The sequence below is a fragment of the Akebia trifoliata genome, chromosome 4 (genome assembly GCF_017979445.1).
Source record: "Akebia trifoliata isolate Shusen 1 chromosome 4, ASM1797944v1, whole genome shotgun sequence".
NCBI classification, from domain to species: domain Eukaryota; kingdom Viridiplantae; phylum Streptophyta; class Magnoliopsida; order Ranunculales; family Lardizabalaceae; genus Akebia; species Akebia trifoliata.
Window position 1 is genome coordinate 22,168,822 of NC_141378.1, and position 15,046 is coordinate 22,183,867.

The window sequence follows — 15,046 nt, forward strand, 5'->3', positions numbered from 1 at the left end:
ACAGATGGGGAATTTATTCCTCAAGAGCTAAAGCAAATCTTGCTTGAAGATATAACTTGTCAATACACTAGATCCAAATGTGTTTCAATAAAATGGGTGGGCTCCCTTAACACCCCAACTTACCAAAAAACATAAAATAAGAACTCGAGCTACCATGGTCTATACTTTTAGTCTCTATTGCTAATCATCTTTTAAGTTATGCTAGCTTACCATGTTACTTAAGGCTGGATAGGCTAGTCTTACTATGTTACTCAGGTTCACGCCATAAGTAACATTACCTTCGGGTGCGTTGCATTAGTGCCCAAAATGGTTAGTCAAGATGAGAAGCTGTATAAACTTCCTAGAGACCAATTTTACAGGGGACATCTAATCTAAACTAAAGTTACAGATAGTAATTTATAAATTCTTGCTCGTGGCCTTGTTTTTTCATAAAGCTTTAATCTACCATTGCTGAAGTAACTGTTTCTCTCATTTCTCCATCGAAGAAAAGAAAAATAAAAAAACCCAAAAGAAACTAATTAAGATTCCTACTGTCCAAAATAATAAATTATCTACAACAGAATATCAGAAGCTGACGTCTCATATTCTTGGAAGATAAGATAAGATACACGTTGGCATCTCATATACTACATAGAAAAAACAACCACCACACACGTTGGGCGAATAACTTTAATTAAAGAAAAGTACAGGATAACTTTATTTTGTACAACTCGTCCACACACACACACACACACACACAGGATTTCTAAATTTTTATTTATTTATTTAAATGTACACAGTTCACACATTATATACTATTTACACAATAAAGCCCACGCCTTAATTAAGCACCGACCGGTGTTGGTGTCGTGGTGAAGATGGTATCGATTTCGCTTTTGGTACGTGTGATCCTCTGATCCCTACCGTCTGATCCACCACTCCATATTTCTGGAATCACTTGTCTCAAATTGATGATGCTTTCAATCGCATAATTAGCTTCTTTGCTTTTTACTGGCTTTCCCACCTTCACCACGTTACATAAGACATTAATTATTAGGTTAGGTCCATGAAAAAGCGAATTATAATAGAATCATATGTGGCACGCACGAATAGCCATAGTGTTTGGAGGATTGATTGATGGGTTGGAATGGACCTAATTATCATTACCATCCCATCAATCAGAATATGGATACGTCAAGAGAAAACAACATCAACATATCCAATTGGGTCAATTCTGGCAAATGGGATCATGGCTTTGTGGCTTGTTCTCTTTGCTGTCCCGTCTATGTCATCATGTCTGTGGTAGCTCACGAGTGATAATCATGGTTTTAAAACTCGTCCAAGTCGGAGATGTATTACCCGAGTCATGGAAGACACGATGGACAAAATAAATTTTTTGGATGAGATGTAAAATTGTAGGTTCATTTTTCACTTTTTTGAATAAGACGTCTCAAATGTATCAAAAAATTAATCTAAGATGACTTGATATCTGGCATGGGCGAGATGAGACGCAAAATCAAGTTTTAAAATCATGATGATAATGACGAACTAATTAAAAATTAGTTAATAGGAGTGTCTTGATTGTAACTTTTCTTTTATCAAGTCTTTTAATTATATTACTTGTTTGGTTGAAGGTTCATCTTGACCTCTCACAGTTCTTGCAAATTATTTTATTATCTTTTTCTGAAATTTATGCATTAAAAAATAATGATGAGGAAACAATGATGCAATGCTACCAAAAGAGTATGTAATGCAATCTATAAGAATGTGACTTATGATTTAGATTACATCATATTGATGTGTTCCATTACATATGACACTTTGTGATGTATGAAATATTTTGGTTGAGATTGTGATATATATTTGAAAGATTAATATTATTTACAAGTATTTTTTAAATAAGAAAAATCAAGATTAGATATGATTTTCATCTAATGGTAACTCTAGTCGTTTTTTTTTTTTTTTTAATGATAAATAAGTTCATCAATAATTCTTGTATTGAGTAGGTTATCAATAAAAGAACTTTTCTAACCTCAAACTAAGTGGAAAAAACATAAATACCTATGGATCAATATATACTTCCCAAGACATTTGATGTAAAGCCTCAACTTCCTAAAACTAGCACTTTCAGAAAAAGATAATAATAAAAATGAAGAATAAAAAGATGAAAAAATTAGCTAGATTGTCAATGGATCGATTCAAATCCAAAATTCCATCCATATGAATCAAGGATTTTGATTTCAATAATGATACAATTCAACAAGGTTTTGATCCAATAGCTTATGAGATCATATTGGATCAAACATGTCCTATTTATAAATTAATTATATTTTATTTTAAATATACAGTCTATTCAGACTGAGTATTTCAAATTGGGTTTGATCTGATATAAATATTAAATTGAGTTTGGATCATAATATGAAAACCAATAAAAAAATCGATCCAATACTTCTCGAATCAATTTGAGGTTTAATTTGTTAATTGACCACACTCCGATTCAGACCCAATCCATTTACAGTCCTAATTTAAACCCACTCTCATGTAATGAATCTCTAAACATATCCTTACTAATCCCTAGAAGGCCAGTTTTAATCTTTAGAAAATTTGTGTTTCTCTATCATTTTAGCTGTATGTCAGGTGGAGGAGAATCCCAAACGTTTTTGAGTTGTAAAAAGTCCATAAAAGAGACGAATTCCATTGGACGGCCCTGGTGGAAAGTCCGTCCAGTGGCGTTGTACACAAGTTGGACCAGATATAGAAAACGTGAAAATTTTGATAACTTGGTCAGAGCCCTACGTGTAACAATAAGCACAAAAGCATTACGGCAATCTTCCCCAAAGTTTGTTCGGTAGACCTCATCGGTCCACCACCCACCAAATCGACGGTTGAGATGCTAGGATTCCCTGTATCTCTAGGAATTTTTACCAATCTGTACAAAAAAAACAAACAACTAAATAATAACTTACCAAAGCGGTGCGAAGCCCCACGGCTTTCCCAGCAGCGATGTTTCGAACGTTGTCATCCAGAAACAACTGAGAAAGATAAAAACGAAATACTTTTATGCCGTTAGATAATGGCAAAAAAAACTAGCTGAACTTAACGGCAATTGAAGATATGAGGTGAGGTATAGATGTAAAGCAGGGTGTACCGTACGACGAGGATCAACTTCTGCAACATTGAGAGCGATTTTCATGGCGTCAATCGACGGCTTCAAAATGACAGGAAACTCATCAAGACTACTAGATTTCGAGAGGTTCGGATTGATTGTTTCGAAGCAAATGATTTGATCGAAGCAATCTTGTAATCCTAGTCTCTCGAGAGCCTTAATCGCATGGTTTCTATCAGAATTAGTGAAAATCTGCAAATAAAAGAGGCAGAAAATGAGGTTCAGCTTTAAATGGAAGATTATTTAGTTCAATTTGATTTGGAAGACGAGTGTTTGAAGATTTTCTTACTAGTTTTCTCTGATTTATGGTTCGTAAGAGGTTGCGTAGTTGAGGATCTGGTTTGATCGCCTCGTAAGGTAACCTTCCGTGTACGAAACTAGAAAAAAAATTAAAAAACACATCAATAAAAATTGAAATTTACTAAAATATCTTAAAATTGAGTTTGATTTAGTTCTTGAATTCTTACCTGTGATAGTCGTCTGCATCGATATCATAGCCTAAAGCCTATAAAAACAAAGAATCACTCATTCGGTTAAAAATCGAAACTTTTCCATCTCTTTTGGACAGAAAAAACAGAGAAAAACTGAATTTCTTTTGTTTTAGGTTTAAGAAGAAATAAAATATTACTCTTAAACCAGCAAGTGTGCTTCCGTAAGTTTTAAAAAGCTCAATCCGGAGACTTGAAGCTTTATCCATGGGGAATCCACATTTCTCAACAAGAAAATCTGCAGGAGATGAAATAAGAACAGAGATGAAATCTTAACACTTGAAATAAATGGAAAATAATCGATAGTTTTATCAGAAAAGAAATTACACTATTGTGATTCTACGTATCTATTTACCTTCGATGTTTCTCTTGCAGGCTTCAGAAATTCCAATCTTCGAAGAGTACAAAGTATCATCGAGGTCTGAAATAAGTAAAACAGTGAGGGAGAGAGAGAGAGAGAGAGAGAGAGAGAGAGAGAGAGAGAGAGAGAGAGAGAGTTACCGAAAATAAGGCAATCGAAAGGAGATCTGATTTCTCGAACAGCCATTGTTGAAGAACACCAAAAACTCAGAAATGAAAATCAAATTACGTTGTAGATGTTAAAGTCCTTTGAAGGGAATTTCAGAGTTGGGAATGAATGAGAGAAGCAGTATTTATTTATGAAAAAAGTAGGGTGAAGAGAAAAACGTGAAAGCGAGAGACTCGACTCAAAACAAAACGTGTTGTCGCGGACCCCACACGGCCACAGCCACAGCCTACACCACCCACCGCCCACCGCCCACATAAAAAATAGATAGAGGGCTGCCATTAGCACCTGACTTTTTTACTTGTTACACTCCAATTTCTTAAATTATTTATGGCACTCCAATTATATAAAAATTAAATCACAGACTTCAAACATTACAAAGGTTTAGCTTAAATTATAATCTCTCAATATAAAATATTAGGGTAATTATAAAAGCACCCTTATAGCCAAAATATTATGTCTAATATAGATTAAAAGTTTTGGAATGAACTGATTTAAATATTATGTCTAATATAGATTAAAAGTTTTGAAATGAACTGATTTTTGGCAAGGATGATTTCTATGATGAAGAGATCATCATTATAAAAAATCAGTCCATTTCAAAATTTTTAACCCCATCAAAACAAGTTTAAAAATTATAAATCATCAATTTTTTTTTTGTAAATCAATTTTGATGGGATTAGAAGTTTTGGAATTGACTGATTTTTTATAAGGATGATTTTCTCATCATAGAGATCATCCTCACCAAAAATCAGCTCATTCCGAAATTTTTAACCCATATAAAATAAAATAATTCGGTTGTGGTGTGTGTTGTCCTTATTAATTCGTGAGGTGCTTTTATAATTATCCAAAACGTTATGTACTCGTTCAAACAATTTCACTAGTTTAGGCTCGTATAAAATCCTTAACTCCTCACAACCCCCCCCCCCCCTCAAACAAAAAAAAAAAAAAATTCTAACAAAAATAAATAAATGAGGAAAGCTTTTATTGGCATACCAACTTTTACTTATTCTTATCTATTCAATAATTTTCTTCATTCTTAATTCGGGGTGTAATAAGTAAAAGTTGAGGTGCAATAGCAACTATAAAACAAAAGAGGTTTTGGTCAAATGTTAAAGATATCCTGTGTTTTCAATTAGCTGATGGTTATGCCCCTTGACCTAGGTCTTCCTTGAGATACTAAGAAAAATAACCTAAATGACCTCATCTTCAACTTCTAGCCGATAGCCCCTTCCAAGAAAATCTTTCATCTTCAAGATGTTAACATGGAGGGTAAATCATTTTTGATCTGTTCAATTTTTTCTTTAATCCATCGACTTCAATGTTATGTAGAAAACTTTTGATTTTTCTACCTAAAATTCTTTCTATCTAACCAAAATTCCTATTGTGTTCAAGGTTGAGGGAGATAGAATTTTATTGTTGAAGATGAGAGTAAAATACTTTATCCACAAAATTTATTATTTTTAAGTTTAACCTCCATGTAAGTATTTTTAATGTATTTAATCACAAATTCAATGTATTGAAGAAATCCGTGACCTTTCTACCCCAAAATTCGTCCTTCTATTACTTCGAAAATCCTACCTTTTTCGTAAGGTTTGAAGGAGATAAAATCTTAAGATTGAAAATTGAGGGGAAAAAAACTTTGAAGATGAATATTTTGGAGTAAAAATTAAGGATTTTAGGTTAGAGGTAGAAGGAGAGCCCATTTAAGTCATTTATGCTAACATCTCAAGAAGACCTAGATCAAGGGGCATGCCATCGGTTTGAAAATACAAGGGGTTGAAAGGGTATTTCCAAAGAACAAAAAAATGCAATGCATTGAAAGACTAAATTGCCCTTCCTTTCTTACCTTTATTACTTTCCTAATAAGCCTAAAGTTCAGTTGATTAACCTCATGCACACTAATCAAATTCCAAGTCCCAAACCATGGGCTGATCTGGTCATGATGTGGCACCATTATTAGTTTAGAGAGGAGAGCCTACCCTTATTATCTAAAAGATAAACTAATTGCTAGCATCGAGATCTTGGGTTGGGGGTGGCCCCCTCTTAGCAATATGTTGCCAATCTCGAAATTTCGTGTCGACTCAGTCAACGACATTCTAAGATGACTTGACAAGCCATTTCAACTATCTCGGACGGATACAAAAGATTTTACCCAAAATTTCTGAATCAAAATGAAGAAAAGAAAGAAGAAGAAGAAGATGAATGAATGGACGAAAATGGGGAAAACTCATCCATAATGTCTTGTTTTGTTCACGAACAATACTCGGATCATGACTTGATTTTTGAAACCATGGAATCAATGACGAAAGGATCACATTCATTTCATCGAAGAACATCATATATGTTATGTTGATGCTTGTTAATGTACAAATATGATCACCGACCAACATTATTATTTCTTTTAAGATAGTTAATACTTACTTCTCTAGTCTATTTAGACTTCAATTAATATTTAGGTGTGATACATGCGACTTGTTGGATCAATTTTCTTTATTAATAATATACAATTAACTCAACTATGATAGAAAAGTCTAATTTGAGGTGCCAGAAAAGACCTTAAAAGGTTAGGAATGAAGAAACATGTTAGATTCTCAAAGCAAAGTAGCAAACAACCACTCTCATCATTAACATCATAAATTCTATTTTAGTCAATTAGCACTCACTAAGGTTATTGGTATTTATATATTGGCATAATGTATACATAAGATATACTCCCAATATCAATGTGTTTTCAAATTTATAATACATCCCTTGACCTCAATCTTTCATGAGAAACTAAAAAGAAAATTATCTAAGGTCATTTTGGGAACACGAAATTTGAATTTGTCGGAGTTGGTGTTGCCGTTCTCACTTCTGAATTTCATAAATGGTGTTGTTATATTGAGTAAATCGGTTGTAATATGATTATTGTTATTGCCATTTTTCACTCACATTTTTCACGTGCATTCTACTAATTTTATTTAAACATGAGGATTGTGTCTTTAGGAATCTGATGCCCCTATAATTGATTAATAGTGGCATCATATAGTAGCAAAAATTAATTGAAGCTGATAAGGTCCCAATAATTTCATTTTGAGACCGTAATTTTACCAAAATTATCAAAAGTTTAAGTACTAGTTCCCTTTAAATAATAATAAATTTGATTAAATCCCAAATTAATGTGACTAACAATAGTTTGTTACTAATTTCAGGTGAAAAGGGTATATTCGGAACCAACAAAAGGTGTAATATTTACTATTACAACATGCGAGCAAAGAGGAAGCATCTGACAAAATCTCGAGGAATTTGGGCGCCACGTCAACGCTCCGTGGTTAGACAAGACCGCGCCGCAGTCATTTCGAGAAATTTGTCCTCGAGATTTTCACAGAAGCTTCGGTGGTTATAACTAATTGGGTCATTTGAATTGAATTATTTGTCAAATCACCCCGATTACTCGAATACGAACCTTATAAATTGGGAGGTTGATTTTAGAGAAAATGGGCTCTTCTCTCCTTCTCTTCTTCCATAATTTTTTATTTTTCTTACTTTAGAATTCTCTGTAATTTTCTTTGGGTGAGCTTTTGAGAGGAGTGAGAACATCAAGAGTAATCCATTAGCTCTATTGTAACTCTTTTGAGAGATCATCATGGTAGGAATCAAGTTGCAACACTATTTTACCTTCTCTTCTCCATCTATCATCTTCTTACTTTTATTATTGTTGCAATATGATCCTTGCGATGATCGGCTAGACTCTCCTTAGAGAGGTCAAGAATGCCGGAGTAATTTCATCCTACCAATGTTGTTTTAATTCTTTATTTCTGCTTTATATGTTAATTCTGAGAATCCTCTTAAGATAAGATTAGCAAACTTATACATTCAAATCAAGCTTAGATGATTGTTACTTAGATAAGCTCAAGAACAATCATGCTATGTGAAGAATTGAAGTCTAAGTCAGCTAATCTTGTTTAAGTTTGGGATTCTCATGAATACTCTTTGGTTACCATCAATGTTTAATTCGATTTATCTTCTGATCCATGAGCAATGACTTGCTACGTGGATTGAGTTATAATTAGAATAAATCAGCATTTTGGATGGATTGCAAAGGTTGAATTGACCTCTCTAAACTCTTTTCCTTATATCTTCAATCTCTATTGTTAGTTTAATTTCATTTACAAATTAGTTGCTACTTTCTTCTCTGTTTTGTTTTTACAAATCAATTTGTTTTAAGAAAAATATGTTTTTCTAATTCTGTTTTGACCTTTTTATCCGAATGAGATTTTGAATCCAAACTGTCCCTATGGAACGAATTCGACTTACCCAAAGTCTTAGTTCACATCTCTATCTCTGCATTTATTTAACAAGATTTACAATCGATTAAAATGGCGCCGCTGCCGGGGACAGTGAGTTGATTCATTTTCCAATTCGGAAAGTATCCGAAACAGTTTCCAAAACAGAACCAAACGTGTTTCGCTTGAAACATAAATCAAACGAATAGAAAAAAATTTGAAAAAATTTTCATTACAATCCTCAGGATATCAGAAACCATTTCCAATTTGAAAAATCGATTTTCATCAAAATTTTACCGCGCCGCGGTTTCCCCTAGATGCTCCGCGGTGACGTGGCAATATTTTCTGCTGATTTTTATTGACAAAGCTTCTGACATCATGGATATTGTAATGGTCATATTAGTTTTTTTTGTAGCATTCTGATTTGAATAATTTTTGTTATTTTCATGTGACAGACTCGACGGAAGTTAACGAAAATTGACGGAAGGCGACACATGGAATTTTTATCCACTAGATTGGTTCCCTCACTAAGAAGATCAGAAACTTTGAATGTTCTCTGCATTTTTTTTTTCTTTTAGAAAATAACTTGTATTAGGAATTTGAATTTGTATTAAATTTTAATTTTATCCGAAAGGGCTCGGATTGTAATAGATTTAGGGACGGATGATAGTGGGACGAAACTATCTCAGCTCTTCGGGTTCGTACACCAAATTTGGTGTTGGTGGTCCGAGTCGACTCAACTCGATCATCCCCTGTCTAGAACGGGAGGTAAATTTCAAAACACTCACGCATCACTCGTTAAGAAGTTTCTGTATTCCTTTTGAGTGAATAATTTGCACACATTGGATTGCACATAGTAACAAGGGCACCCTTACGAGGATGGCACCATAAGATAAGAATCGGAGTTCATTACCGATATCTTGCCCTTCTAGAAAAATCAAATTAATTAATTAAAATTTGATTAGACTGGACTCTAGGTTCCATCGAGCTCATTAAACAAAGCTAATCAAAAGTTGCACCAATTGCACTTCTTGATCGTGAACAGTGCCTAAGCGCAATCTTGCCTTTTAGTTTTACGTGAATTCAGGGGATAGACACACGTCTATTCAAGACGAGAGGTGATCTAAGAGTGCCTTTGCTCAGCATTGTGCGCCACCTCTCCTCTGGAGATTAAACTAGCTGTTCCGATTTCAGAGATTTGGGTTGGAGGCTTTGATTAATCCTTTGAACCAGTTAGGAGCTGTCTAGTAATAAGCACCCAGTTTTCACGTGTGAATTTCTCCCTCCTATTGTGTGCAATTTGGTAGTGTATGTTAGGTAGGAGATCGCAGAAAAGTCTAATTGTTTTTGATCTAGAGATCACAAGGTCTCATCCACTACCTAAGGTTAAACGAGAAAACAACACCGTTCTTGTTCCACCAGTCCCGGAAATGGATCCACATCCACCTCCACCTCATCACAACCATGATGATCAGCGAACTCTCAATGAGTTGTTCGCACCTATTACTGCCAACCCTCCATTGTGTATAGCTTTACCTGTCGCTAATGTGGTACAATTTGAAATTCGGGCATCCACCATCAATACGCTGCCCAAATTCCACGGTTTCGAAAGCGAACAACCGTAAAATCACCTCAATAAATTCTTGACCTTATGCCAGACATTCAAAAATGGTCACCTCGACGATGAGAATGTCAAGCTTAGGTTATTTCCATTCTCTCTCGAAGACCATGTTGCGGCTTGGTTAAACTCCTTGTCTTCCAACTCTATCACTACGTGGGATGAGTTGTCGAGAAAATTCATGGCCAAATTCTTCCCTATGCCATTCGAAACTCCAAGGGAAGACCGGATGAAGAATTCTCCCAGACTTGGGAAAGGTTCAATGACCTCCTTGTTAAGTGTCCGCACCATGGGATAAACAAAGCCCAATTAGTTAATTTCTTTTATCGAGGTCTCCCAACAGCTCAGCGTATTCTTCTCGAGTCTATGCATCAGAGTATATTCATGAATCAAACTCCTAATCAAGCTTATGAATTCTTAGTCGAATTGGCTGAGAATGCTCGAAATTGGAGCACATACATAGGGGATTTCGATAGAGGAGATTTAAGAGTCAAGAAGCCGGGTATGTATGAGGTTAAGTCTGATCCTGAACTCAAGAATGTCATGAATAGCCTTGTGAGTAGCTTACAAAGTCTCAATAAGAAGTTCGACGCTTTCAGTGTCAAATCCAACTTCTAAGAAGCCACTCCAATTCTGCAAGTCGCCACAAAGACATTTTCATCATGTCAACTGTGTGAGAATTTCAATCATTCTACGGAAAATTGTCCCACCTTGACTATCTCGCAGTCAGAGCAAGCCAATGCTGTTGGAAATTACAGCACGTATAGGAAACCCACTCCTAACTCCTATAGCCAGACGTACCATCCCGATAATAGGTTTCACCCCAATTTTTCATATCGACAAAGTGAACCTATCCAATCAGGAGGTCCTCCAGGGTTTTAGAAAAATTTCAATCGTCAAACTCATGCCAGTGCGAACCTATCTTTGGTTCCGCAACCATCTTATTCTTCACCTCAAAATTCTGATCAACGGGCGATCGTTGTCGACCCTATGACCAATTACTCTCCTCATGTTGCTCAAACAAACTCAGCATTGGAATCAATAATGGCTGAGATATTAAAGCAACAACAACAACTCATACAGCAACAAATCCAAACTACCCAGAACCAGTCTCAGACCAACCAGGTCACTGCACAGGCAATTAAAAATTTTGAGGTTAAAATGGGTCAATTAGCATTATCCATAGGAGAGAAAAACAAAGGCTAGTTTCCCAGTCAAACTGTGCCTAATCTAGCAGGAACTGTTCCAAGAAGACAGTATGAAATTAATAGTCGGGTGGGTCCCTCAAGTTCTGTCCAAACCGTCTACACCTTATGATCTAGTAAACTGGTGGACAATAAAGTTGAAATGCTTGAGGATGTTTTAATCAAAGAAACAACCTCTAGTGCACCTTCCACAGAAAAAGAAGACCAGTCTAAAGAAACACCTCCTCCTCTTGAGAGTAGAGTGATCATTCCCAAAGCCTTGATCCCTCATAGACTTCTAGACAACAAAAGGGGAAAACAATTGGAAGGAATTTTAGAAGTATTCAAAAATGTGCAAATAAATATTCCCTTCCTTGACGCAATTCGTCAAATTCCTTCGTATGCCAAATTTCTTAAAGATATTACAACAGTTAAACGAAAGACTCCTGTGCCAAGAGAGGCTGTGATGACAATCCAGTCTTCTTGTCTGATTCAGCAGACAATTGTTCCAAAATTCAAGGACCCAGGGTGTCCTATAATTTCTGTGCACATCGGAGATACGATGATTGAGAAATGTCTATTAGATCTTGGGGCTAGTATGAATCTTCTTCCGTTCTCAGTCTACCAACAATTAGGTTTAGGTGAACTTAAACCTACAGATATCACTCTGAGTCTAGCAGATAGATCGGTGAAGATTCCCAAGGGACTAGTGGAGGATGTGATCATCAAAGTGAAGGATTTCTACTTTCCTGCTGACTTTGTAATTCTTGACACTGAACCTGTCATTAACCCAAATTCTCATGTTCCAGTCATCTTAGGAAGACCTTTCTTAGCCACTTCCGATGCAATTATCAAGTGTCGCAATGGTATCATGACCCTATCATTTGGGGACATGAAGGTCAAAATGAATGTCTTCCAAAATAAATTTCAATCTACTGACATGGATGATTTGGAAGAAGTCAACATGATCGACACCCTGGTCAGTAGCACTTTTGAGGAAACGGAGAACAAGGATCAACTAGAAGAATATTTTGGCCAATTCGGTCTTGAGTTCGATACTGAGAAATCCATCAGGGAGGTGAACTCTCTTCTTGAATCCGTCCCTATGATGGATTGGCAGTCAAAAGTACAAAGTCTTTCCACTCTCTTGTTATCACCAATAGTTGAGGAAATTTCAAAGCTTGAGTTAAAGCAATTGCCTGATACGCTGAAATACGCATTTTTGGGTAATGCTGAAACCTTCCCTGTCATTATCTCCCCTACTCTAGACAAATCACAAGAAAATCGATTACTTGACGTTCTGCGTGAAAATCGAGAAGCTATTGAGTGGACCATAGCTGATATTAAAGGCATCAATCCTTCTGTGGTCATGCATCAAATTCATCTTGAGAAAAATTTCAAACCATCGAGAGAACCACAGAGATGACTCAATCCGGTGTTACAAGAGGTAGTCCGAAAAGAAGTCATCAAACTTTTAGATGCGGGTATTATATACCCAATCTCTGATAGTAAATGGGTTAGTCCAGTTCAGGTTGTCCCTAAAAAGTCGGGTGTCACAGTTGTGACCAATCAAGACAATGAACTCATACCTACTCGAGTCCAAACCGGATAGAGAGTTTGTATAGACTACCAGAAACTAAATACGATGACACATAAGGATCATTTCCCTCTTCTATTTATCGATCAGATGCTCGAACGTTTAGCCGGTCATGCTTATTACTGTTTTCTTGATGGATATTAGGGATACAATCAGATCTCAATTGCCTTGAAGACTAAGAAAAAATAACGTTTACCTGTCCATTTGGGACCTTCGCCTATCAACGCATGCCCTTTGGGCTATGTAATGCTCCTGCCACCTTTCAAAGGTACATGTTGAGTATATTTTCTGATATGGTCGAAGACTTTCTTGAAGTCTTCATGGATGATTTTTCTGTATTTGGGTCGAGTTTTGATGACTGTTTGGATCATTTGAAGCTAGTTTTGAAAAGATGTCGAAAGAAGCACCTTGTACTAAATTGGGAGAAGTGTCATTTCATGGTCACCTCTGGGATAGTTTTAGGGCATATTATTTCCCACAAAGCAATTGAGGTAGATAAAGCCAAAGTCGATCTCATCGCAAATTTGCCTCCACCTAGAACTGTGAAAGAAGTTCGTTCATTCCTAGGACACGCAGGGTTTTACAGAAGGTTCATCAAAGACTTCGGAAAATTTTCAAAACCCCTGTGTGATCTGTTAGCCAAAGACATTCCTTTCGAGTTTTCTACCGCCTGCTTATTAGCCTTTGAGAAGCTGAAAACTGAGTTGACCTCAGCACCTATTATCCAACCATCCAATTGGGATCTCCCATTTGAGGTGATGTGTGATGCATCCGATTACACTATAGGTGCTGTATTTGGGCAGCGAGTTGAAAAACTCCCTCATGTCATCCAGTATGCCAGCAAGACTTTAAATGATGCCCAGTTCAATTATTCCACCACTGAGAAGGAACTACTAGCAGTAGTTTTTGCCTTAGATAAATTTCGTTCCTACCTCATAGGATCCAAAGTAGTCATTTTCACTGACCATGCAACGCTGAAATACCTTCTTGCCAAGAAGGATGCAAAAGCGAGGTTGATACGATGGATCCTTCTTCTTCAAGAGTTTGATCTCGAAATTCGAGACAAAAAAGGATGCAAGAATGTGGTTGCAGACCACCTATCTAGGCTAGTAGTTGAAATTCTTTCTACTCTCTCCCAATTTCTAAAAATTTTCCTGACGAGAAAATCATGGCAATTTCTAATTCTGACACACCCTGGTATGCTGACATTGTCAACTACCTGGTGACAGGTCAAACTCCCACCTCTTGGAGTAAATAAAATCGCATGCGCTTCCTCGCCCAAGCCAAATGGTTCTTCTGGGATGATCCGTATTTATTTAAATACTGCCCAGACCAGATAATTCGTCGGTGTGTTGCTGAGAGAAAACAAAGTGAGATTCTCGAGTTCTGCCACAATCATGCTTGTGGTGGGCATTTTGTAGGAAAGAAAACAGCAACTAAAATCTTACAGTGTGGTTTTTATTGGCCCACAATCTTTCGTGACGCTCATCTCTTTATTAAATCTTGTGATAGATGTCAACGTCTAGGAAAAATCAGTCGAAGAAATGAGATGCCCCAACAACCAATTTTGATCATCGAAATCTTCGATGTTTGGGGCATTGACTTCATGGGTTCCTTCCCCATTTCACACGGATTCCAATACATATTAGTCGCAGTCGACTACGTGTCAAAATGGGTTGAAGCCACAGCTTTTCGAACGAATGATCATAAGGTTGTTGTTCAATTCCTCAAAAATACAGTGTTTGCCCGATTTTGTACTCCTCGAGCCATCATCAGTGATGGAGGGAAACATTTCTGTAACCGAGTTTTTGAAAGTTTAATGCGCAAATATTCAATCACTCATAAGGTAGCTACTCCGTATCACCCACAAACCAGTGGGCAGGTTGAAATTTCTAATCGTGAGATTAAAATCATTCTTGAAAAAACCGTCAATCCGACTCGTAAATATTGGTCCTTACGATTATCTGATGCCTTGTGGGCCTACAGAACAGCGTTCAAAACTCCTATAGGAATGTCCCCTTACCGGTTAATCTTTGGTAGAACCTGTCATTTGTCAGTCGAACTCGAGCATCGAGCTTTTTAGGCGATCAAACATTTAAATTTTGATCTAGCAAAGGCTGGCGAGCTTAGAAAATTTCAACTCACTGAGTTGGAAGAATTAAAGAATGATGCTTACGATAGTGCAAAGCTATACAAAGATCGAACCAAAGTCTGGCATGA

The 15,046-nt window shown here is 36.4% G+C and overlaps 1 protein-coding gene across 1 annotated transcript; it reads right to left on the reverse strand.

Moving 5' to 3' along the window:
- Positions 1–624: 624 nt before the first annotated feature.
- Positions 625–4,294, reverse strand: LOC147404490 (Haloacid dehalogenase-like hydrolase (HAD) superfamily protein). Its single transcript, XM_086440491.1, has 8 exons — positions 4,135–4,294; positions 3,989–4,054; positions 3,774–3,871; positions 3,613–3,650; positions 3,435–3,522; positions 3,128–3,337; positions 2,946–3,011; positions 625–1,003 (listed from the first exon to the last, which is right to left on the reverse strand). The coding sequence occupies exons 1-8, from the start codon at positions 4,178–4,180 to the stop codon at positions 824–826; spliced, it is 792 nt and encodes a 263-aa protein (XP_086296617.1). The 5' UTR covers positions 4,181–4,294; the 3' UTR covers positions 625–823.
- Positions 4,295–15,046: the final 10,752 nt, after the last annotated feature.